This window comes from Carassius auratus, chromosome 25 (genome assembly GCF_003368295.1).
Source record: "Carassius auratus strain Wakin chromosome 25, ASM336829v1, whole genome shotgun sequence".
Classification (NCBI taxonomy): Eukaryota; Metazoa; Chordata; class Actinopteri; order Cypriniformes; family Cyprinidae; genus Carassius; species Carassius auratus.
This window is the reverse complement of record NC_039267.1, coordinates 427812-450792: the sequence shown is the minus strand read 5'-3', so window position 1 is coordinate 450792 and position 22981 is coordinate 427812. Positions and strand designations below refer to the sequence as shown.

The following is a 22981-nucleotide window of genomic DNA, read 5'->3' as shown; positions in this document are numbered from 1 at the left end:
GAATAAAAGCCAGACAAGAAGCTTTAGACGACTGCTTGAGCGCTACAAGAACATCAAACCAAGGTGAGTGAAGATTCTTTTGATTGCTAGGAAAAATGGTTTGTCTTTCAAAACAAAAAAGTTCTCATTTTCATCTTTTGAAGGTGTGGAAATGTCTCTTCTCAGAAGTCTGACACAAGTGTCCATCCTTGCAATATTTCTCATCCAGTGTGCCACCAGCCTTCCGGTTCTGGGCAGGTCAGGTCATGTTCAACCTCAAAAATTAATCGGATTTTCAACCTCAGTCTGATCTTGGGAGCGATTTCTAAAATGAAAAAGGAGTAGTGTCAGGGCTGTCAAATCTTATTAGATCTTTATTTCTTTGTCCTTGCATGATTTTCTTCTGTACGTTTTTATTTCTTCCTTCCACTTTCTCCAGTTCTGTCTAGAGGTGATAAGAGAATCAATTCTCTTAGCTTATGTTGTTTTTTCCCGATGGCAAACATACCAAATCAACTTTTTTCCACAGTTTCACAGTTGATGTATCGGCTCATTTATGTTTTGGCCTTCATCCCAACAGGTATCTCGGAGAAGAGGACAGCATCTCAACAACAGACATCTTTTCACCTAGAAAGATGTTATTTCCCAGGGATGATGCAGATATGCTTTTTGATGACCGGATTGGTGGGTTTCATAAACTTTTTTATTTTTAATAAACAAGTCACGTTTGTGATCTGTCAAATCCATGCTTATTTAAGTGCAGACAGCCCCCTTGTGGAGAACTCTGGCTCTTCTCATCTAGTTTCTTATTTACTTGTATCTGATAAACTGATAAACTTTTTTTTAAATGAGATTCTTTCCAAAAAAAAAAAGAAAAAAAAAAACATGCATATACTTGTCATATTTGAGTCATTGAATAAACACTTTGACATCGATCCCGATCCATATCTCCAGGAGATCTGGGCTTCACACGAGGCAGTTGGGTGACATTGAGTTCACAAAACAGATATGCTGAACTCCTCAAATCCAAAGCTAAAATCACATCCATCTGTGGCTTCCTGAAACGCATGCAAAGCAGCAAGAAAAGGTAAAGCTATCTTTTTCTTTCCCTTGGCAGTAAGCTAACCCAGTTATGATATCAGTATACAAAATTATACTTAGCAATATGTTTCAATACATAATGTATATTTCTGCTCTCAAGTGATACATTCTTTGACATTACATGCTCTGTGTGTTTGCAGCAGCGTCGGTGGAGAAACCGACAGATTGATTTCCATGATGAGACAGTATTCATGTCCGAACATGTACCAGTGAAGACTGGCTTCATGTCCAAGAAACCTGAAGACAACAACTTCACAATCTATCAGTTTTAAAATCCTTGAGACAAACTGTTTGTATATATTTGAATAAATAATGATTTTTTCCCCTCCAAATTTGTCTCATAAAACTTCAGATACAGTTGCAATCAATAACATTTCAGATTTGAGGATAGTGTCCTTGGCTTGTTTTTTGAAACACACCTTTAGCTCCTCAAAGGCGACATGCTGGTTTATAAATTTAACACTAGACAATAAGTTCACAAGCCTTTATGAGAGCTTTATAGTAAAGCTTTCATGCTACTATAATGTGGCTTACAATATCATATCACTTAATATACGACCATTCAAAGTTTGTTGTCACAATAAACAGCAGAGGCGTGTTAAGATGCATTTTATAGACATTGTTTAAAAATAGCGTAAGAACAGATTTATTGAGAAGATCTTAATCAACGCTACATGGATATGGTATTCAAAGTAACATGGGTCTTTCCTGTGTTGGTGCCTTTTGGACAGAAAATATAACTTTTTAAAATAACATTTTGAATAATCATCAAAGGGGGATTTTGTTTCAAGCTTAGGCAAATGAATGTAAGCGTTACGTAAAAAAAAACTTTGGAATGGAAATTAAAATGGCCACCCTGTTAGGGCCAGATACTATTATAAGTTCTGTAAACTTGTTTAATTTGAGAATATATCTTAAAATACTCATTCATTCTGAGTTCTGCTTAATATTATAATCTGTAGTTCACCATAACGTTTTCTATTATATAAGCAATTGTATTATTATATTTATATACTCATGTCCTTTTGTTCATTTAAAAACATTATTAAAATATACCCAAAATGGGGAAACCTAATCACAGTGTTAGTGTTTTTGAATATAAAAACAACAACAACAAAAGATTTATACAAGTAGGTATAGGACAAATGTAGTTTTAAAGTGCTGTAAAATGTTTCCATTTAAAATCTTTACATTTCTATTGTTTATAACAGTAACCTCATATTCTGTACATCATGACATAAAGTCACCGGATATTGTTAACGTTACCAGTAGAGTGTGCAGATTATGAATCAGAAGTTAAACTTCGCGAATCACTTGAGTCAATTTGGTGATCGCGAAAAATTTTAATCAGTTCGGGAGTTCAAAGCAGGTTCGCGAATCATTTGAATCAGTTCGAGAGTTCGGAGCGGGATCGCGAATCATTTGAATCAGTTCGAGAGTTCAAAGCAGGTTCGCGAATCATTTGAATCAGTTCGAGAGTTCGGAGCAGGATCGCGAATCATTTGTATCAGTTCGAGAGTTTCGATCGGGTTCGCGAATCATTTGAGTCATTTTGGGAGTTCGGAGCGGGATCGCGAATCATTGAGTCAGTTTTTGGGAGTTCGGAGTGGGATCGCGAATCATTTGAGTCCTTTCGGGGATCGCAAATCATTTGAATCAGTTCGGGAGTTCAAAGCGGGTTCGCGAATCATTTGAGTCAGTTCGGGAGTTCGGAGAGGGATCGCGAATCATTCGAATCAGTTCGCGAGTTCGGAGCGGGTTCGCGAATCATTTAAATCAGTTCAAGGGGGTTCAAAGCGGGGTTCGCGAATCATTTGAGTCATTTTTTTTTTTTTTTTTGGTTTCCTTATTTAACAAAAGATATACTGCTTGTAACTAATGGCACTAGAATTAGTTATTTTACATAAGCTTAAATATTTTTATTTTTGTTCTGTTTTGAATATATGATTTGAAAGTGAGGGAAAATAAAACATTTACAGTGTTTATAGTTTTTAAGTTTCTTTACATTTTTACATCAGTATTTAAATTATTTCAGAAATTAATAGTAAAATGTTTCTTATACACCGATGCAACTTATGTGTTTTTTCCTGACCTGGTGCAACTTAGCCCTATATTGTGCTGTATTATTAAACAAATGTATTATTTAACCCATTATTATTTTTAACCCACAATAATTTTAAGCCTCAAAATCTTGTAATTCTGAGGTGTCCTTGAAAAATCTTCTCTGCTAGGGGTCCCTGGCACCAAAATGTTGTAAATGTCCTGTGCTGGACAGGCAACCATATACAGCAGAGTCTGGTGTGGAAGGAGGAGCTGTCCTCACAACAGCTCTCTGTCTTCACCAACTGCCCTGAAACACAAATTAAATATCAATGATTATCAAATATAAATATAGCTTCACAATGCTCATTTTTACCTTTGTGGTGAAGATATATCTTTTTGTCTTTAGTGAATCATTTCAAAACATGATTTAAAAAAAATATTTTAAAGTTTAAAGTGCCTAATTTCACAGGATCGCGTGAGCATCCAGTATAAACCACAAAGGCTGTTTTAATACAAGAACAAACACTTCACACAAGATAAAGTTTTGAAAATCTTACATTATTGTTAATGTAGTGACAGAATATCATAAAAAATGTAGAATGTATTTGTATTTGCCAGTTACGTTACTAAAACTTACCAGTATTGTTAACGTTATCAAGTAGAGTGTGCAGATTATGAATCAGAAGTTAAACTTCGCAAATCATTTGAGTCAGTTTGGGGATCGCTAATCATTTGAATCAGTTCGGGAGTTCAAAGCGGGTTAGCAAATCATTTGAATCAGTTCGAGAGTTCGGAGCGGGATCGTGAATCATTTGTATCAGTTCGAGAGTTTGGAGCGGGTTCGCGAATCATTTGAGTCAGTTCGGGAGTTCGGAGCGGTTCGGAGCGGGAACGCGAATCATTTGAGTCCTTTCTGGGATCGCGAATCATTTGAATCAGTTCGGGAGTTGGGAGCGGGTTCGCGAATCATTTGAGTCAGTTCGGGAGTTCAATGCCGGTTCGTGAATCATTTGAGTCAGTTCGGGAGCTTGGAGTGGGATCGCGAATCATTTGAGTCAGTTCGGGAGGATGAGGTTCACAGAAACTGAGATGGCAAGTGTATTTATTTTTATTTTTATTTTTTGGTTTCTTTATTTAAAAAAAAGATATACTGCAATATTGTAAAATCTTACATTATTGTTAATGTAGTGACAGAATGTATTTTTATTTGCCAGTAGCCTAACGTTACTAAAACTTACCATTAGGTGAATGACCCACATACAGTAAAACTATCCAGTATTACCTCAACAGTACTTTTATTGTAAGCCAACTATGAAAAAAAAATCACAACTTGTTTAATATCCTCAAACGTGTCTCAGTGTGAAAGTCCTACAGCGTAACCAGTTGTTTGCTATGATGCTCGTTATGCTAATGCTGCTGTTTTTAAAGAAGAACTGTAGATCGTAGATCTAGCAGTAATGTCTCTTATCGCATCTTTCATCAGTTATGCACAATAATATAACAAGATACTTACGTATTACGGTATATGAGAGTCAGATAAGATTGTTCAATTGGTTGCTTGAAGATTACCATTACCAGAAGTCAAACCTACGCCCCCTCATATAACGTTAGCTAAAGTTACTATGTGAAAAACAAAAAACTAAACTGAAGAATTAATTTATGCTTTTGTTATGCTTTTTCTAGCTAGTTTATTTCAGTCATAAAGTCATGGAAGCACTTGAATTTGCTTATAGTGCGTATTATTGGTTTATATTGTTGACAAAGTTCCCCATTGGCACACTTTGTTCAGGAATAAGGAATAAGGAATAAAATAACAGCTTTGCAAAACGTAAGGTAAAACATCGTCAGCATTTACATTAATCACCCAAAAACACAATTTGTTAATTTTCCATTGCAATTCTTAATACTTTTAACAGTTTTACTTAACAATGTCTGCCTCACATTTGAAGATGGCCTGAATGAATGTAACATTTTGGGTACAACAATGATGCTAACCATCTGCAAACAACTAAAAATATTGTTTTGTAAACATAGTTCTTCATTGAGATCATGGATTATGAGATGTACATGCACATGTAAAGCAGCTGTGTTCATGTCTATGAGGCAAAAGTCCACCTGTGCTCATCTTTATAGCCAATAAATCCGAGATAAGCGTCTGTCTCAAAGGTTAAGCTTGAAGTCTGTGGCTCACATTAGCTATCGCTCTCAACTGCTTGATGGGAATTTGATTCAGTAGGAACAGGGGATTCGTCTTCAATATTCCTTTATTGATTCATCACCTAACAAGAAAAATGGATTTGTGGCCTAAAGGATCAGCAGCTGTTTTCTTTCTCCTGGTACTTTTCAAGTTCAGTGAAGCACAAAGTAAGTCCTGAAAATTTGAGATTGGAAAATCTTATGTAATAAGGTTTCCTGTTGTAGGCTGAAACAGTTCAGAACATTACATTTCCACAGTAATTTTACAGCTGACAAATGTATTGTTCACATGATCGCATATAGACTTCAAAAACAGTTATTAGGACACTTTTGTTATTCCTGAAAGTATTACAATTTTAAGTTGTGATTTTGCTAGCATTGTAGTTATGGTTAGCTGTACATCAAGGCAATAGTTTCAAGGTTGACTCAGGAAATGTATTGATTTTTTTTTATAATGAGTGATCAATGTTTAGGTTTAATTATCTTTTTTTTAGCACCACAATTTTTACAGCATAGATTTTAGAGTAAGATGTGCATATGTTTTACCGTAGAGATGGTCTTCTTATTTCAAGCAGTACAGGTGCATCTAAAAAAATTGAATATTGTGGAAAAGGTCTTTATTTTTTATTTATTTTTTAATTTAAAAAAGTGAACTTTCTTATATTCTAGATTCATTGCACACAAACTGGAATATTTCACGTTTTTTTGTTTTAATTCTGATAGTTATGACTTTCAGCTTAGGGAAATAAAAAATTCAGTATCTCAAAAAATTTTAATATTCTATTTTGAGCTTGATTAGTTTGATAAATTTTGGGTATAAATAAACCTAACCTCGTGGGCTTGTTTAGAACATGCAACTACAGTTATGGGTCTATAGCTGACTGACGTGACAGTTGTCCAGAAGACAATCATCAAGAAGCTGAATCAAGAACTTTGGAGAGCTTCACAAGGAGTGAACTGAAGCTGGATTCAGCACATCAAGACTCAGACTTCTTCAGGAAAAGAGCTACCACTGTCACATTCCTAGAACCAAGCCACTCCTGAACCAGAAAAAACGTCAGAAGCATTTCACCTGGGGTAAGGAGAAAAAGAAAGGGACTGTTGCTCAGTGATCCACAGTCCTCTTTTCAGATGAAATTAAATTCTGCATTTCATTTGGAAATCAAGGTCTGGAGTCTGGAGGAAGATTGGAGAGAGGAACAGAATCCAAGCTGCTTCAAGTCCAGTGTGAAGTTTCCGAAGTCAGTGTTGGTTCAGGGTGCCGTGATGTCTGCTGGTGTTGCATTGTGTTTTATCAAGTCCAAAGTAAATTCAGCCATCTACCAGCACTTTATTCTTCCATCTGCTGACAAACTATATGGAGATGCTGTTTTCCTTTTCCAGCAGAACTTTAGCACCTGCCCACAGTGCCAAAACCATTTCCAAGTGGTTTGCTGAACATGATATTACTGTGCTTGATTGGCCAGCCAACTCACCTGACGTGAACATCACAGAGAATCTATGGGGTTTTGTGAAGAGGAAAATAAGTAACATCTGACAAACAATACAGAGGAGCTGAAGTCTGCTATCAAAGCAACCAGGGCTTCAATAACACCTCAGCAGTGCCATAGGCTGCTCGCCTCCATGCCACACAGCACTGAAGCAGTCATTTGTGCAAAAGGAGCCCCAACCAAGTACTGAGTGCATAATTAAACCTGCTTTGGAGATGTTGAACATTTGTGTTTTGTAATTTTTTTTTTTTTTGATTGATTGATCTTTGAGAAAATATTCAAATTTTTTGAGATACTGAATTTGTTGTTTTACTAAGCTGTAAATCATAACCATCAGAATTACAACAAAACTCTTGAAATATTTCAGTTTGTGTGCAATGAATCTAGAATATAAGAAAGTTTACTTTTTTGAATTAAATGACAAAAATAAATAACTTCTCTATGATATTCAATTTTTTGAGATGCACCTGTATTTCAGCTTTCCACAAAACTATTATTTTACATGAATTTGAAGTACATTACACACTCCAGAAATTTCTACTTAATCCTATTTTATTAAAATGTTTTTCCAACCAATTTAATGTTTTGAAATGCTTGAATTATAGGCTTGTTTGAAGAAATCCTACCAAGTGATTTTGTTTTGTTTCTTTAGCAGCTTTTTCTCTAGTCATCATGAAAAATTGTTAATGGTTTTTTTTTTTTTTTTTTTTTTTTTTTACTTTCATTTCACTTCATTCAGGACCATTCATGAAAATGTTGGCTAATTCAGATTTCTTTCTCTTTTTTTTTGAATGACACAGACCTTTGCTCATTGCCAAATAATGTTCCATTAATTCTTATACCGGAAAACAACAATATTGGAGACATAGTTACAACACTCAATGCTGAGGATGGGGTGATGGCCATAATCACTAGTCAAGATCCAGAGGGTTTCTTCAGCATCAGTGGATATGATATCATTGCTGAAACTGTGCTGGACTATGAGGTCAATGTTGTATATCTTATAAAGTGTCTAGTTTTGTGTTCAACCTATATACTCTAAACTGATCATTTCAAAGCCTGTTTCCTGGGATGTAAAGCACAAAGTACATACTGTACTTACTGGTTTAATGTCAAATCCATTTTGAACCTCACATGCATGTGTTGCAGTTAAATTAAGTGCTTCATTTTTGTAAAGAGATGTTTCTTTACTCAACATTAGTCTTGATCTAAACTGGTTTTGGTTGTTTTCTCAATTACCACTTAAATTTAATGAAATTTAAACTTAAACATAAAAGCAAACATTTAATTCATATCAATTTCAAATGCTTTCTGTACAAATTAAAAGACCTTTTATGTGTTGTTATTTTCTTAGACATTTGACCCGAACAAACCTCATGAGGTGAATATTGAGTGTACAAAAGCTGATTCTCCCCCTGTAAGTAAACTATTCAAGTGGTGTTTTATTTAAGTGAACCTGAAAAACCTTTCTTGCATTGTAAATGATGTATTCAATGTCTATTCTTTTTCTTATTTTATATATATATATATATATATATATATATATATATATATATATATGTTTTTATGTTGTTTATTGAGGTCATGCATGTCATATTTTGTATTTTTAGAACACACTGAATCTGAAAATAGCCCTTGAGGATATAAATGATAATCCACCAGTGTTTGAAAAGAGTCAGTACACACTAAACGTTAATGAGGTACTTTTTTCTTAATCTTTTAACATTTCATTATCTGTACACTTTAATTTTGTTAATTTATCTATTTTATCATGGCCAATGTTTTGAGATCTGAAAACTTTTACTGATTTTTGTAGCTATCAAAAGTGGATACCAGTGTTGGCCTAATCACAGCAATGGATCCTGATAAAGATGATAGACTTTACTACCAACTGGATTCTCCTGAGGTACAGCTGTGACCCCAATACACCTTCTGAGACAACAAAAATCCCAAAGAATGTGCATAGAGTTTAAATACATTGTATTTAAAAATATTTTCAGAATTATTAAAGAGAATTCCCCTTGAATGTTGGTTCCAAATTATTATAGCCATTCCAAATGGAATCCCATTCCCAATGTTGGCCTTTGTTCTCTCTCAGGGAGAATTTAACCTGGAAGCCAATTTCAATCCCAACATTCTGGTGAAAAAGCATCTGGATTATGACAAAGTTAAAGAAGTCACAATGATACTATATGTGCAGGTACTGTAAGTTTATTTGACCCAGGTTAAGTCTTCAAATATGCTTCTTTTTGTACAAACAAATGTCATTTGATGACTTTTCAGGACACACTGATTGGATCAGAAGCTGAAGTCTCCCACACTGCCTCTACCACCATTGTAGTTAATATCATAGACATTGACAATCGTCCACCATGGTTCCAGCCCTGTACAGAAACTGAGGTTGGCACAAGCATAATCTGCTTGATGTCTGGTTATAACGGGAAAGTCAACGCAAAAGAACTAGTGGTGAGTTTTCAAGCCAAAGCACTTGTAGATAGAGGTCTGATGTTGACTTAAACCATTTTAAATGTTATACATTTATGATTATTTCAAAGAGCCCCAATAACGTTGGTTAATGGATGTAGAAATTTCAGGAAACATCTCATTGGATCAATTTGTTGGGGCAGTGTGAGTTAGCCAAAGGTGGCTGATAGATTTTGAGATCAGAGTGTTAAATGAGAATATGAATGTTGGTGTACACCACAGCCAGGTCCTTTGACCTTGGAGCCAGGTCCACTTATGGCCATTGATGGAGACAAAGGCAGGAATGATCCCATTCATTATACGTTTCTTGGAGGTGAGATATTGAACTGTCTGTTTTATTTTCCTTATGGGTTGGACAAAAGAACTTCTGGAAGAGTTGACAGATTTTAATTAGTAAATTTTTGCATGTTCAGGAAATGATGGAGGTATATTTCAAATCGACACTGACACCGGGAGCATCACAATGCGGGAACCAGTAGAGACAGGAACAATTGTTCTTTCAGTCATGGTGAGAGAAAAAATTTGCATTTTTTTTAAAAGAAAGCCATTCTGTTTGGAATGGTACGTGCAAATAAAAGCTACATTTTGAAGCCAGTGTATATATTCTCCATGCTCTTAAAAATAAAGTTTCTTTTTTGGCATTCTTTAAAGAACCTTTAACATCCATGGGATCTTTCCATTCCATAAATGATACTTTGGATTAATAAAATGTTCTTCACTCTAAGAAAAAATGGTTCTTTTAGAAACTGTTCACCGAGAGGTTCTTCGAGGGAACCAGAACTGCTGCAAAACCCACTAATGTTGCCATTATTTTGGAGTGTAGTTTCTTCCCCAACCAAATTTCCCCTCTGTCTCCTTAGGCATATCAGAGGGAAAACGCTGATCAGTTTGCCACCACTACAGTCATCCTGAAGGTGGTGGATTCTAGCAAATTCCCTCCAAAGTTTGTGAAGTCCAGTTATGAAGGCTTTATCTCAGAGGATGCAGGTGTGGACAGCCTGGTGCTGGAGAGTAAAACATCCAACAGAGCCCTCAGAGTACAGGCTACAGATGATGACTTTTCTAATGTAAGAACTTAAAGACAAACAGCATTTTAGTCTGTGCATGTGTTTAATTCAAGATGCAGAGTTAATTTTATAAAGTACATACAAAACACATAGAGCAGCATTAGAGAAAATTAGTGTAAATCAACCTTTACATAAACATTTGCATTGGTTTTATGGACTTTAATTCATCCTAAAAACATTCTTGCAGAAACTGTTGCCTTAAAATTGATGTTCAAAAACATTCTTTCATAAATCATCACATTCTATTCGATATTCATAAAACCATTCTCAAGTAAATTATTGGATTGAATTAAATAGTTTGTAAAAAAAATGTTTACGTAAATTGTTGCATTGGATTGAATTGTTTGTGAAACTCTCACATTTCATTGAATAATTCCTTTAAAAATCTTGGGTAAATTTGATGCACTGAATTAAATGTTCATAAAACCATTTTTTATTTTTTTTTTACTATGAACTGAATTGTTTGTTAAAAATTAAGTATTAAATTGAATCGTCTTAAAAACTATTTTCAGTGACCCATGCAATAAATTTAATGTTCTGAAAACCATTCTAATATTCATAAAAATATTCAGTAAAATGATTTACCAACTTGTAATTCATTCTTACATGAATCACACTGAATTTAATAATTTTGGTTAAATTAGATTTGATGTTTGTAAAACCCTTTATACATAAATTACTGGATTGAAATAAATATATTCTAAAATAATTTTTTATATAATCACATTGAATTAAATCATTTGTAAAAGCACTATTTTATTAAATAAATTTTTAGACCTTACATAAGAATGTTATTAATGATTAACATAAAGGTTTGCTGAATGATGCCTACTATTGTAACATTTCTGGTGTTAAGTGCTGGATTTCTTTCTTTGTAGGGCTATAATCCTAACCTCAGATTTGAGATTGTTGATGGCACTGACTTCTCAATCACTGCAGAGGGTTTCATACTCATGTTGAAGGCCGTTTCCCCAGGCACTGTAAATTTAGAAGTAAGAACTTAATATTTTATTCAACATTTCATGCACTTTAGACTTTAGACTCTAATTGTTGGTGTGTGATTTTGAAACATTTATGACCATATTATCTATGTTACTCAGATGAGGGTGGTTGACACAACCAATGATGAATCAAGCACCGCTTCTCTTAGTGTCGAGGTCACTCCAGGTAAGACCAGACCAATACTGCACTCTCTCAAGACACCACCTAAATATGACATGATACAGTCAAATCAGGAATAATCAGAAGAGTGGGCTAATCAGGGTACTTTCATGGCTTTCATTGCACAGTTTGATCTTTTAGTGATCTTCACAATCACATCAATCCTTTTTCATTCCAATCCACTGAAGGGAAACTTGCAGAAATAGCACAATATGATTGTTTTGGCTAATAAACTGAATTTCAAATGATTCACTTGAATCAGTCAACAATAAAGCTCTTGACTGGTGACACCGTTTTTCTTCAGGGGTTCCCACTACCACTCCTGCCACAACTATCACGACTTCATCCATTATAACAACAGAGAGCACTGCTAACACAAAGCTTACAGAAATCACCTCGCAACCAGATATCACCTCAACTACGCACCCCAGCACAGGTATACATATGCTAAGCTAACTAGCATGCTAAATCTTCTGGTGTGCTGTGTGTCATAGGGCATTTTTGAAATGACATACCATCATAGCACACTAAAATATTCATGTATCATCAATCACATGGAATTTGCTCAAGGTTGCATGCTTTATGCTACTGACACTTTTGGAAACTGGCTATAGAGGGCTGAAGTGATAACGTTAGCATCATGAATAGCATTTGGAATATTGCAGGAAATAAGATCCGTGACCAACAAAGGTTTTGATTCTTTCATGGTTTGTTCACACTAATGAACACAATTCTGAAGCCTAAACTCAATCACCAGAAAGCTAATGTGGGTTGTAATCGAACTACACCATGGTTGCATGACTTCAACGTCACTGCTATTAAGCTTCTGAAGACTTTCAGTCTTTACCTAAAATACATTTTCCCTGAAATCTTAAATTATACCTCTGGAAATTACTTTTTCAAGCCAGGTTTTACAGTTATTACTGAAGTACTTCATGTCGTAGAATGAAACATGAAAATATCTTGAGCTTTTGTGAACCACGGACCATATTTCAGGCATTTCACCCAAAATCCATTCAGAAAACCCATTGGCTTTGGGACGATGTTGACCAGAAGTGCTACAATGCTAACTTGTTTCCTGCTTTTGGACTACAATAAAAGTTAATACATCATTCCTGCATCACTCGATATGGGTGTGCACTGTTTGTGAAAACACAAAATTCAAAAGCATGGGATTCAAAATGAATGCAATTGTGAAATTATTCTAGTAATAATTCTAGTAAAGATAATTCTAGTAAACTCACTGAAAGTTACCTTTAAGTATTTTTAAGTTTTTCCTTCCTCGTGTGTGCTCCAGGGGGACAGCAGGTGAAAATGGGGGAGTTCAGTTCGGGCGATATGGCGGCAGTAGGGGCCTCTTTGGCTGTGGTTATCGTTCTCTGCTTAGTTTGCATTGGATTGATGGTGCACCGCATCAAGGGCCATAACGCAGACTGGAAAAAGCTTTCTGAGGCTAGCGTCTTCCAGAGCAAAGTGAGTTTCCATGCAGAAAACTGTTCTCTTTGAGCATCAAACAAATAAATGCTAGTTAAGTTGAAAATTATTTTATGACTAGTAAATTGTCCTACTGATTTGAAACCCTTTCTATATAAATGGTTACGTTGAATTGTTGGAAAAACCATTGTTTTATTTAACTTCCATACTGAATTTAATAGTTCATTAAAGCAATTTTAACATGTATTGTCAGAATAGTAACTTTGTTACTATTGTCAATTTAGTAATAAAGTTAATTTAGTAACTTTGTTACTATTCTCGTTAACTTCAAATTGTCACATTCCAATGTTCGTAAAACCGCTTTAACGTAAATTTTTGGATTGAATTAAATCGTTTATAAAGGTATTCTCACGTTAATTGTTACATTCCAATGTTTATAAAAGTATTCTTGCATTAATCTTTGGATTGAACTAACAAGGTTTTTTTTTCATACTGAATTAAATTGTTTGTAAGACTATATAACTATTTATGTATACTATAAAATTTTTGGATCGAATTGTATAGTTCATAAAGGAATTCTCAAGTTAATTCATAAGGAATAAAATTTTTGTCACATTCTAGTGTTTATGAAACTATTTTGACATTTTTTCGTTTGGATTGAATAGTTTTTATTAGTTTGCACCATAGTTTTTGACACTGAATTAAATAATTAATAAAACTATTAATGTTCATACTGATCTCATGTAATTGGTCACATTCAATGTTTATTAAACCATTCCTGTGTAAAATTTCAGATTTAGCTGAACACTCCGTAAATAAAATACATAAATTGTCACCTTCAATACTTAAAAATGATTTTTATGTTAATTGTCTTATTGAATTGAATGGTTAAGAAAAGCTTTATGAAATTTGCCGCATTGAATCAAACCAAATTGTCACGTTCATAAAACCACTCTTGCATTAATTTTTAGACTGAAATGTATAATTCGTAGAAGCATTCTCAAATAAATGAATTGAATCAGATTCTGTTATAACATTAACGTAACTGTTATAACATTACTTTAAATCTGGTGAACTATTCCGTTAATGTTAATACGTTATATATATCTAGATCACCTTTGAGAGTATTTTTTAATTTATGAATTTTTATTAAATTGTTCAAAAAATAAAGAATGTACAGTAGATTGATACTGAATTCTCAAGTAACTGGTCATTCAATGTTCATAAAACCATTACTTAAGGTGATCTTCTCCATTAATTGTTTCTAAATCTAGAGAATATTTCTGAGAGAAGTTCTTTATTTCTACAGCTTGGTGGAGGCTCAGGGGGTCCTAAAGAGGGTGTGCAGTACAGCAATGAGGGCTTCCAGCTGGATGATGATTCTGGGAGTGTGAACGGTAAGTTAGCTGCAGACCTGGAGAACAAACTGGAGTCTGGACTAAAGCCGCAGCAGAGACAGAAGATGATGACCCCCAGCGCTGTCCTCCTGAGCCCCAGCAGCCCTCAAGCTGACTCCAGCAGCCTGGCAGAAACCATCGACAGTGAGAAGGAAGTCAAACCAATCCTGACCAAAGAGCGGCGCAGTGAGGAGGGATACAAAGCGGTTTGGTTTAAGCAAGATATTGACCCCAACACCAAAGAGGAAGTGGTCATCATTCCCAACACTGGTGAAGCGGATGGAGACCATGAGGAGGAGGATGACAGCGAGGGTGAAAACAGGCCTGACGTGGATTCTGGTGATGAGGAAGGAGTTTCGTCAGATTTGTAGACTGTTTCTCCCGTGCAACAACTGCAAAACACAAGGACTTGAGTTGAGCTCAAATGTTAGACACTTTAGTACAGTAGAAACTTTAAAAGATTAATTATTAGTTAGTTAATTTATATGTTCTACGGTTTTTAAATGCTTTCCTTTGTCATATTTCTTACTAAGGCTGAGTATCGTTTAAAAATTGTCAATACCGATAACTTGACTTCGATATCGGTTCCTAAACGATACTTTTTTTTTTCAAACTCTTTTTTAATAGAAGCAGCATGTAATAACATAGATACATCAACAATAGACAGCAGGGGTACAACTACAACAGTAAATGATACCTAAATGTACACATATACATAAACATAATCATAAGATTTATAAAAAAAATAAAAAATAAAAAAGGAAAGAAGTCTTCACATTTTTTCCTTTTTTAAGTCAAGCATAAAAATGACAACACTACATATTATATGTATTTGCCCTCTCGTGTGTGGTTCGGTAATCCTTGTTATGCAATCTTCTTGAGATTGGGCTCCATCTTATCTCAGGGAATAAGTTATTTGTTCCATCCCATAAATCTCTCTGACTCTTTGGAGCCACTGTTCATGTGTGGGCGGTTCCAGCTTGAGCCATTTGGACGTGATACATTTCAGAGCTGCTGCAAATAGTATCTGAAGTAAGTAGTTCAATCTCCTTTCCTTCATACCCTCAGGTTGGTATTGCCCCTAAAATAGCCACCACTGGGTCAAAAGGGATATCAATGTTAAATATATCTTTAAGAGCTCTATAAACCTCTTCCCAAAATGGTTTCAGCTTTGGGCAAGACCAAAAGATGTGAGTATGGTCGCCTTGTTGTTCACCACAATTTTCCATTTAAACTCTTTCCATGTGTTTGAATTAGTCACCCTATGAGCCTCTAGACATATATCTGACCAATCCTCTTGAGTGATCGCCTTTTGTGTTTCAACCTCCCATCGTTCTTTATAAAGCGAAGAGTTGAGTGACCCGTCAGCATACTCTGATATAGTTTAGATATAACCCTCTTATCGGTGTTCCCCATTCGTATATTCATCAATATTTTCTCTATTTTGTTTGGGTTAGCAATCCCCTCCCAGTCTTTGTGTTTTGTAATGAAATCTCTAATTTGTAGATATCTATAAAAGTCTACTTTCGGTAGGTTAAATTCTCTTTGCAATTGTTCGAATGACTTAAAATGGCCTTTACGAATGAACTGATGTATAAAGTTGAGTCCATAATTTATCCATTTTTTAAAACCTAAGTCTAACTCAAATGGTAAAAATGTTTTTATTGTACTTATACTAGATAAAGGGGAGATGGAATGAGTAAATTTCAATGATGATTGTACCTTATTCCATATTTGTAAAGTAATTTTTTTTCCATTTACCTAAGACCATTTTGTCAGCATTAGCCCTTACAAAAGGAAGTGAGGTCAAGGGGTATTGACAGAGACTTTTCTGTATGTTCAGCCAGCGTGTGTCGGTGTTATCCTTTAACCATGTCTCAGTTGGTTTTAGCTGTGCTTCCCAATAATAATATTTAAAATTTGGGAGGCACACTCCTCCATCGGTTTTCATAAGCTGTAAGGTTTTGTACTTAATTATTGGTCTCTGCCCTGCCCAAATAAATGTAGAAATCTGTTTCTCTAATTTGGCAAATACATTATTAGGAATTTCTATGGGTAACATTTGAAAGGGGTAAAGAAGTCTAGGTAGTATATTCATTCGTACGCATTGCACCCGACCTAGGAGAGATAGGGGAACTGCTGACCATCGTTGCAGATCTTCATAGATGCATTTAAGTAATTTAGGGAAGTTTGCTACATATAAGTTTTGCAATAAGGGGGTTATAAAGATGCCCTCTTTGGGCCATTTAAAGCCACTCAATTTTATAACCCTCTCAGAAATTTGGTCTCCGATATTCAGGGCTTCAGTTTTGTCTAAATTTACTCTATACCCTGAATAGTATCCAAACTTGGTGATTAGTTTTTTAAGTTAAGGTATTGTCAATTGAGGGTTTGATAAGTAGAGTAGGACATCATCTGCGTATAATGAGATTTTATGCTTCTCTCCACCTATCACAAACAGCGCTTTCTCTTATGAGCTGGGCAAGAGGCTCTATGCTTATGGCAAATAATAATGGGGACAGTGCACATCCCTGTCTACACCCCCGCTCTAATTTGAACGCTACTGATTTATGACCATTAACTCTAGATGAAGCTTGTGGATTAGAGAACGAAACTTTTTTTGATACCAGTTTTATGAAATCAAACAGCTGGTTGAAACTGACCCTGTTTGCTTTCTAAATATAGGTTCTCATTTTTATTGTGAATGATTCATCAGTGCACATTATTTTGAAGGGGAAAAAAGGTAAATCTAAATGTTTCAATGCTGCTCAGAAATCCATCAGATGATGGAAGCTAAATAGGTTGAGAACTGCATTTCATGTACTGTGTACAAAAACACTTTTATTAATAGTAAATTCAAATATTTTTGTATGCAATCTATTATTTGTATTATAGTGCTTAATATGATATAATGGTACATTCAAAACAAAACAATAAAAATGTTTTTATTGTTAGAAATATTTTGGGATGAATGCATCACTGAGTTAACCACTTAATATTCACTTTAACTGATCAGAGATCAATGCAAAAGGTTGGACTTAATGCTCCAAACACAGGCCATATTTTCTTCAAATAAAATATTTTTTGCTTTGGGGTGGTGAAATATGGCCCTTGAAGACAGATTTTGTCAGACTCATTTGTAAAGATCTGTTCCAGTGTGTTTCTTTGTTTCTTTGCATTTTATAATAGCATGCAAACTAATAAAACAGCATTCACAGACGGATCTCAGTTCTTAGGTTAATCATTAAAACTAATCTAAGTTGTTATAGAAGAATTTATGATTGTGCATGATTATGTAAAAGGACAGTAGTCCACTGCAACGTCACAAACACACAAATAAATAGTTCACGTCATGAGGTTGTTATAGCAACTTTCTCGTTATTCAGGTCACAAATTATCAGCAATTTCAAAATTAAAATCCTTTCTCTTATCCCTGGGTAATATGCAGTCAACTCCAAGCAAACCAAGAAGTAAAAAATAATATTTATTTGCAATTATGCTTGGTGTCAGAATAAATGACACCAGTTTTAGTAATTATTGTTTATTTCCATGTTTCCAGTAAATTGCTTTCAACATAGTACATAATATTTTTTTTACATATAAAGAGAGAATAGCTCCATTTTCAGAGACAGTACTAACTGTGTCAAACAAACTTGGTCTGGGGGGAAAAAAAATCTTAGAAATGAACCAAATGTTAGGATGACAGCAAGTCTGCGACCAGGGATGTTATAAATATGGGAAGTAAAATAAAAAATAAAAAATAGGTTTAATAACCAAAGCAACATTCTCATTTGAATTTTGTTTAATTTCATCTACTGAAATAACAAAACAAAACAAAAAACTACAATAACATTTATTAAAAACAATATAGACAGAAAGAGATGTTTTTCTTCTTTCTTCAGAATCCAACAAACTGATATTAAATCTGAACATTTTACACGTTGATTAGTCGCCCTCTACTGGAGAAAAGTACAATAAATGTTTACCAGAGTTTTTGTGCATGTACGCCTAATACGAGTTTAAGCCAGTGTACTGTAGGAATGTCGCTGCATTAGATAACAAGAAGTTAGCAAACTAATAGTCATATGCTATTCATACATTTTTATACCAAGTAATTTTTAACAAGACCTAACATATTTTTCAATATAATATCTGTGTAATGCAAAATAATAGAACATGTCATTTAAAAATGTAAAATTATAAAAAATGATGTCCAACTTTGGAAAAAGAGCAGCCTATATGTATTGGTAGAATATATCATTGTTATTAGATTATATAGATATTTCTTTTTTATAGAAAAATATTTCTGTTTAGCATGTGGTCCTGTGAGGCACACATTTTGTTCCCTCGTCCCCACATATAGCGGAATCACAGTTAAGCTCACTTGAACTCGAAATTGATGTGAATTCGTTTTTTAGGTATGCAGCATGGAGCCAGGTCTCAAAATGAATTTGTTTCTACTTTTTTTTTTTACATACATATAGCATTTATAATGCATATTTTATGTCATATAGCCCTACATATATGTATACTGCATATACATGTATATATTTAAATACAGAAATTAATAATTTAATGTTTGTTTATTTCTATCATGTTTTATATATAAAATGAACGGGAATCATTTGAAAGTTCTGAGGCGCTCAAAGCCTTATGACGTCACAGAGCGCGTTCGAATAGAACTCGCGGAGTATATAAAGCGCGAGACATTCTTACATTCTTTGTGGGTTTGTTGTAGTGGTAAGTGAGTTTGCAGCGATGGGACAGCGAGTGACAAAAGTGAGTCCGATGAAGTTTGGGGAGGTGTACGATCAACATCCTAGTACACCCCCAAAACCCAGCACCAACACGGAGCTTCAACATCCTCATCCCCGCGATGAGAGCCCTGTTGGTGCTGGAGGAGGAGGAGGAGGAGGAGGAGAGGAAGGAGGAGGAGGAGATGAAAGAGGAGGAGGAGGAGGAGGAGAGGAAGGAGAAGGAGTAGAGGAACGAGGAGGAGAGAAAGGAGGAGGAGGAGGAGAGGGAGGAGAGGAGGAGGAGGCAAAGGATAGGAAGGAGGAGGAGAAAGGGAGGAAGGAGGCAGAGAGAGTGAAGGAGAAAAGGAAGAGCAAGAAGTGGTGGCGGAGGCTGAGCTCTTTCTTCAGAGCGGCCAAAAAAACCCCAGAGAGCAGCTCAGGTCAGAGAGAGCAGGAGCAGCAGCAGGATGAGGGACAGAAGAGGAAGGTGGCGTGGGCAGGAAGAACTAGTGATGGTACATTACACAGCCATCTTATGAAAACAGTTATTTTAATACAGCTTTCTTTTATCACATGAAATCACCAAACACAGTATCAAAAATACACATCAGCACTATAACAAAATCAGCTGTAAGGCCATGATTAGATCGTTATTCCATGACATGTTAAAACATTACTGTCATATGTTTGAATGTACTAATGTGTGTTAAAAGTATAAATATTATTATTCAGTCATTGAAATAAATAATTGCATGATTGTATTTTGAATAGGTTTTTCAGTGGATTTCACTCAGCTTGACACATCACCAGACGCTTCTCTCAGTGTTTCAAAGTTTGTGTTGTTTTATCTTTTAACAGACTACATCTTCAGTCGCTACACCATTGGTGATCAGCTGGGGAAAGGTGGTTGTGGGGTGGTGTACGAAGGCAGACGTTTAAATGATGATCTTAAAGTAAGCTGATATAAATAACACATTATCAAGCTAGAAAGTGTTTGTTCTTTACTCTTAAAGTTATTTTTTGTTCATCAGGTGGCTTTGAAATATGTCATGAAGACCCAGCACACAGAAAGTATATTCATTGTAAGTACATTGCATTATAAACAATATAAAATGTCTCTTATTAACATTAACACAAATCCCTATTTGGGAAACCACCTCCATCTAACCATCATAAGAACTGTCTGTCTTTTAGCCTGATCATCCGAAACCTCTTCCGAAAGAGATCGCCCTCACCATCCTGGCCAACAAAGGTCCCAGCGTACCAGAAATCATCCGGCTGCTGGACTGGACGGACCACCCTGACCACTTCGTAATGGTCCTCGAATGTCCCTCTCCCTGTGAGAGTCTCGTGGGGTTCATCAGGTGTCACGGTGGAAGACTCGAGGAAGAAACAACACGGCAGATCATGTGGCAGACGGCCCACGCAGCAAACGTGTGCCGCCTCCGTGGAGTGTTCCACCGTGACGTCAAACTTGACAACCTCTTGATAAACAGGGAGACATCCGAAGTCAAGCTGATTGACTTCGGATGCGGGGACATTTTGAGGAGGACACCATACAGGTCATATTCTGGTATGTATGATATAATTCATTTCTCCTAATACTGTATATACAGAAAAATCATGCTGCATTAAAGCAAACTTACACATCATACAATCTCCTCTCTCCTCCAGGCACAGCAGTGTACTCACCTCCAGAGTACCACAACAGGGGCAAGTACTACGGTGGGCCGGCGACGGTCTGGTCACTAGGGATTGTGATGTTTGCAATGTTGTGTGGACGCTTCCCTAGTGACCATGACCTGTTCCTCCTGCAGTGCAAGCGCTGGCCCAAACCCGGCCTGTCAAAAGGTGAGATCTTCATCACTAAAAAATGTATAATTAACATCTTACAGCTTAGAATAAATAACATGATCAAATAGAGCAAATTTAAATTAATTTAAGATGGAAAGGTTAATGTTATCAAATGTCCTTCATGTCTTCCTGCACAGAATGCGGTGACCTCCTCAGGGCTCTCCTCCATGAGAAGCCAAGCCGGAGAATAGGTCTGGGGCGAATCATGTCCCACAGCTGGTTTAAGGTAGTGAACCTAAGATCAGCTCTAAAGAATTAATATCCTCATGAGTCATGAGAAAGAACCAAAACGTCAAATATTATTGTTTTCTGTTTTGTTTCAGGTCATCTCATAAGACCACTCCAGCTGGTGTCTCTTGTGCAGCTTTGCGTCTTGCGGGCTGCAGCAGGAGACACTTCCATCCCTCCTCTCGCCTTTGCGTCTTGCGGGGCGAGAAAGCCTTGCGTAGCGTCTTGCACCTTGGCTTGAGGAAGCAGTATTTGCGTCTGGCGGTACTGCTTCCGGAGGGATGTGTACATACTTCTTTTAGTTGCACCTTTTTGTTTTTCCCATCATGACCAATCCATTCCTGAGCTTCCTGCCTCCGCTGTCCAAATGCAAGAGTCTCCGTTGTCTCTCCTGTTCTCTGCCATCCAGAAAGCCAAAGATACCAAAGAGGTTCCCTCTATGGCTGCTCCGCACCTGTCATAGACACCCCAGCCTATATGTCATTGCCTCCTTAGAAGTTCCCGAAAAAGCCCAAGCCAAAGACAGCCCCAAAGGCAGTCTCAGTCCACAGCCACCCTGGGCTCCAGTCTCCCAGTCATCCCTATACAGGCCCAGAGGTGTCTTTCAGAGGGTACTTCTTCCACAGCCAGAAATCAAAGCATCTCAGTTCAAGAGCTCACAGCCCAGCCACTTTGGTCTCCAAGCTCCCTTCATCTGGCATTGCTTCTTGGTCCAGTTACTCCTGTTACAGCTGGCAAAGATGGTCCTGTTTTAGGCGCCATGGTCTCCAAGCTCCTTTCAATGTAGCTCAGTCCCAGAGCTCCCTGCCTTTCAACAAAAGATTAAAAATTTGTTTCAGAATGTTCAGTTAATAAAATATATTTTTTTATTAAAGAAACATCAAAAGTGCACTTCGAAGTGTCTACATCAAAAACAAAACAAAAATAATAATAATTTTATATATATATATATATATATATATATATATATGTGCATACATCTCATGAGAAACCATGATTAAGACTTAATAGTTATGTTTCACTTCAGTACCAATGGTGTCTGAGATGTTTCTCTTAAAATAAGTAAAAAAAAAAAAAAAACTAGATTGACCTTTGCGTACACACTTCGGCGTCTTCTGTGTATATATAAAGACAGACTTTAAATATGTCTGTAAATATGACAGAAACTTTGTTTGAAAATTTTACTATTAATTTCAAAGGTTAATCAGTACACATGGTCCTATAGATAGGGTTTCTCAATTAAATAAAAAAATATATACATGTATATAAATTAATTTGCAGATTTGCATTGTTTGATACATGCACACAAAAAAAAAAATCAGTTTTCTTCATATTGTTCATTTGGAAATATTACGTTTTTAAAATATCTGCAACCAGTAATGAAACACACAAACATGCACATTTATCTAAAACAAACACACTTCTTAATTTACTGGAATGTATGATAAGCCATCAGTCAACATGCAGTGAAAAGAAACACCTGCTGAAAGAGAGAGAGGAAATTCGAGCCCTTTTTTAAGGTTTTTGTGTGAAATTTAATCTGAAAATGACTTGGAGGGTAATGGATTGGGGTTTTATTTTGCTAACCACTTATTTTAGTAGTAAAAAAGTTCAACGCACGGCCTAAAAGCACAGTGTCTGTCATCATTTGGTTATAGATTTTACTGAATGACATGGTCTCAATGATTTAAGTCAACAATAGCCATATACAGCCAAAGTAAGACATGCTGTAACAAACACACACACATTAATTGTGGACAGGGTCACATGTGTGAGGCCACACAGCTATGCCCACATTTAGACGAAGTGCA

General features: G+C 35.8%; 1 protein-coding gene and 1 pseudogene across 2 annotated transcripts; both read left to right on the top strand.

The window, feature by feature from the left end:
- The first annotated feature begins 5093 nt into the window (after positions 1–5093).
- LOC113042892 (cadherin-related family member 5-like) lies at positions 5094–15098 on the top strand. 2 transcript variants are annotated; one of them, XM_026201896.1, is made up of 15 exons: positions 5094–5487; positions 7610–7794; positions 8164–8226; positions 8420–8509; positions 8626–8715; positions 8908–9009; positions 9093–9275; positions 9516–9606; positions 9707–9801; positions 10154–10360; positions 11239–11352; positions 11461–11527; positions 11826–11957; positions 12819–12994; positions 14265–15098. In XM_026201896.1, the coding sequence occupies exons 1-15, from the start codon at positions 5415–5417 to the stop codon at positions 14721–14723; spliced, it is 2127 nt and encodes a 708-aa protein (XP_026057681.1). In that variant the 5' UTR covers positions 5094–5414; the 3' UTR covers positions 14724–15098. The 2 variants fall into 2 exon arrangements, with proteins under 2 accessions (XP_026057681.1, XP_026057682.1); XM_026201897.1 differs by lacking the exon at positions 11826–11957.
- A 4012-nt stretch (positions 15099–19110) lies between these two features.
- Positions 19111–21333, top strand: LOC113042790 (serine/threonine-protein kinase pim-1-like; annotated as a pseudogene).
- Positions 21334–22981: the final 1648 nt, after the last annotated feature.

Excerpts from the sequence above, each read along its gene's own strand:
- LOC113042892 (XM_026201896.1), top strand. The coding sequence starts at position 5,415 with ATGGATTTGTGGCCTAAAGGATCAGCAGCTGTTTTCTTTCTCCTGGTA. Across the intron at positions 10,361-11,238 it reads CAGATGATGACTTTTCTAAT|GGCTATAATCCTAACCTCAG; the intron begins GTAAGAACTTAA and ends CTTTCTTTGTAG. Across the intron at positions 12,995-14,264 it reads CTAGCGTCTTCCAGAGCAAA|CTTGGTGGAGGCTCAGGGGG; the intron begins GTGAGTTTCCAT and ends TTATTTCTACAG.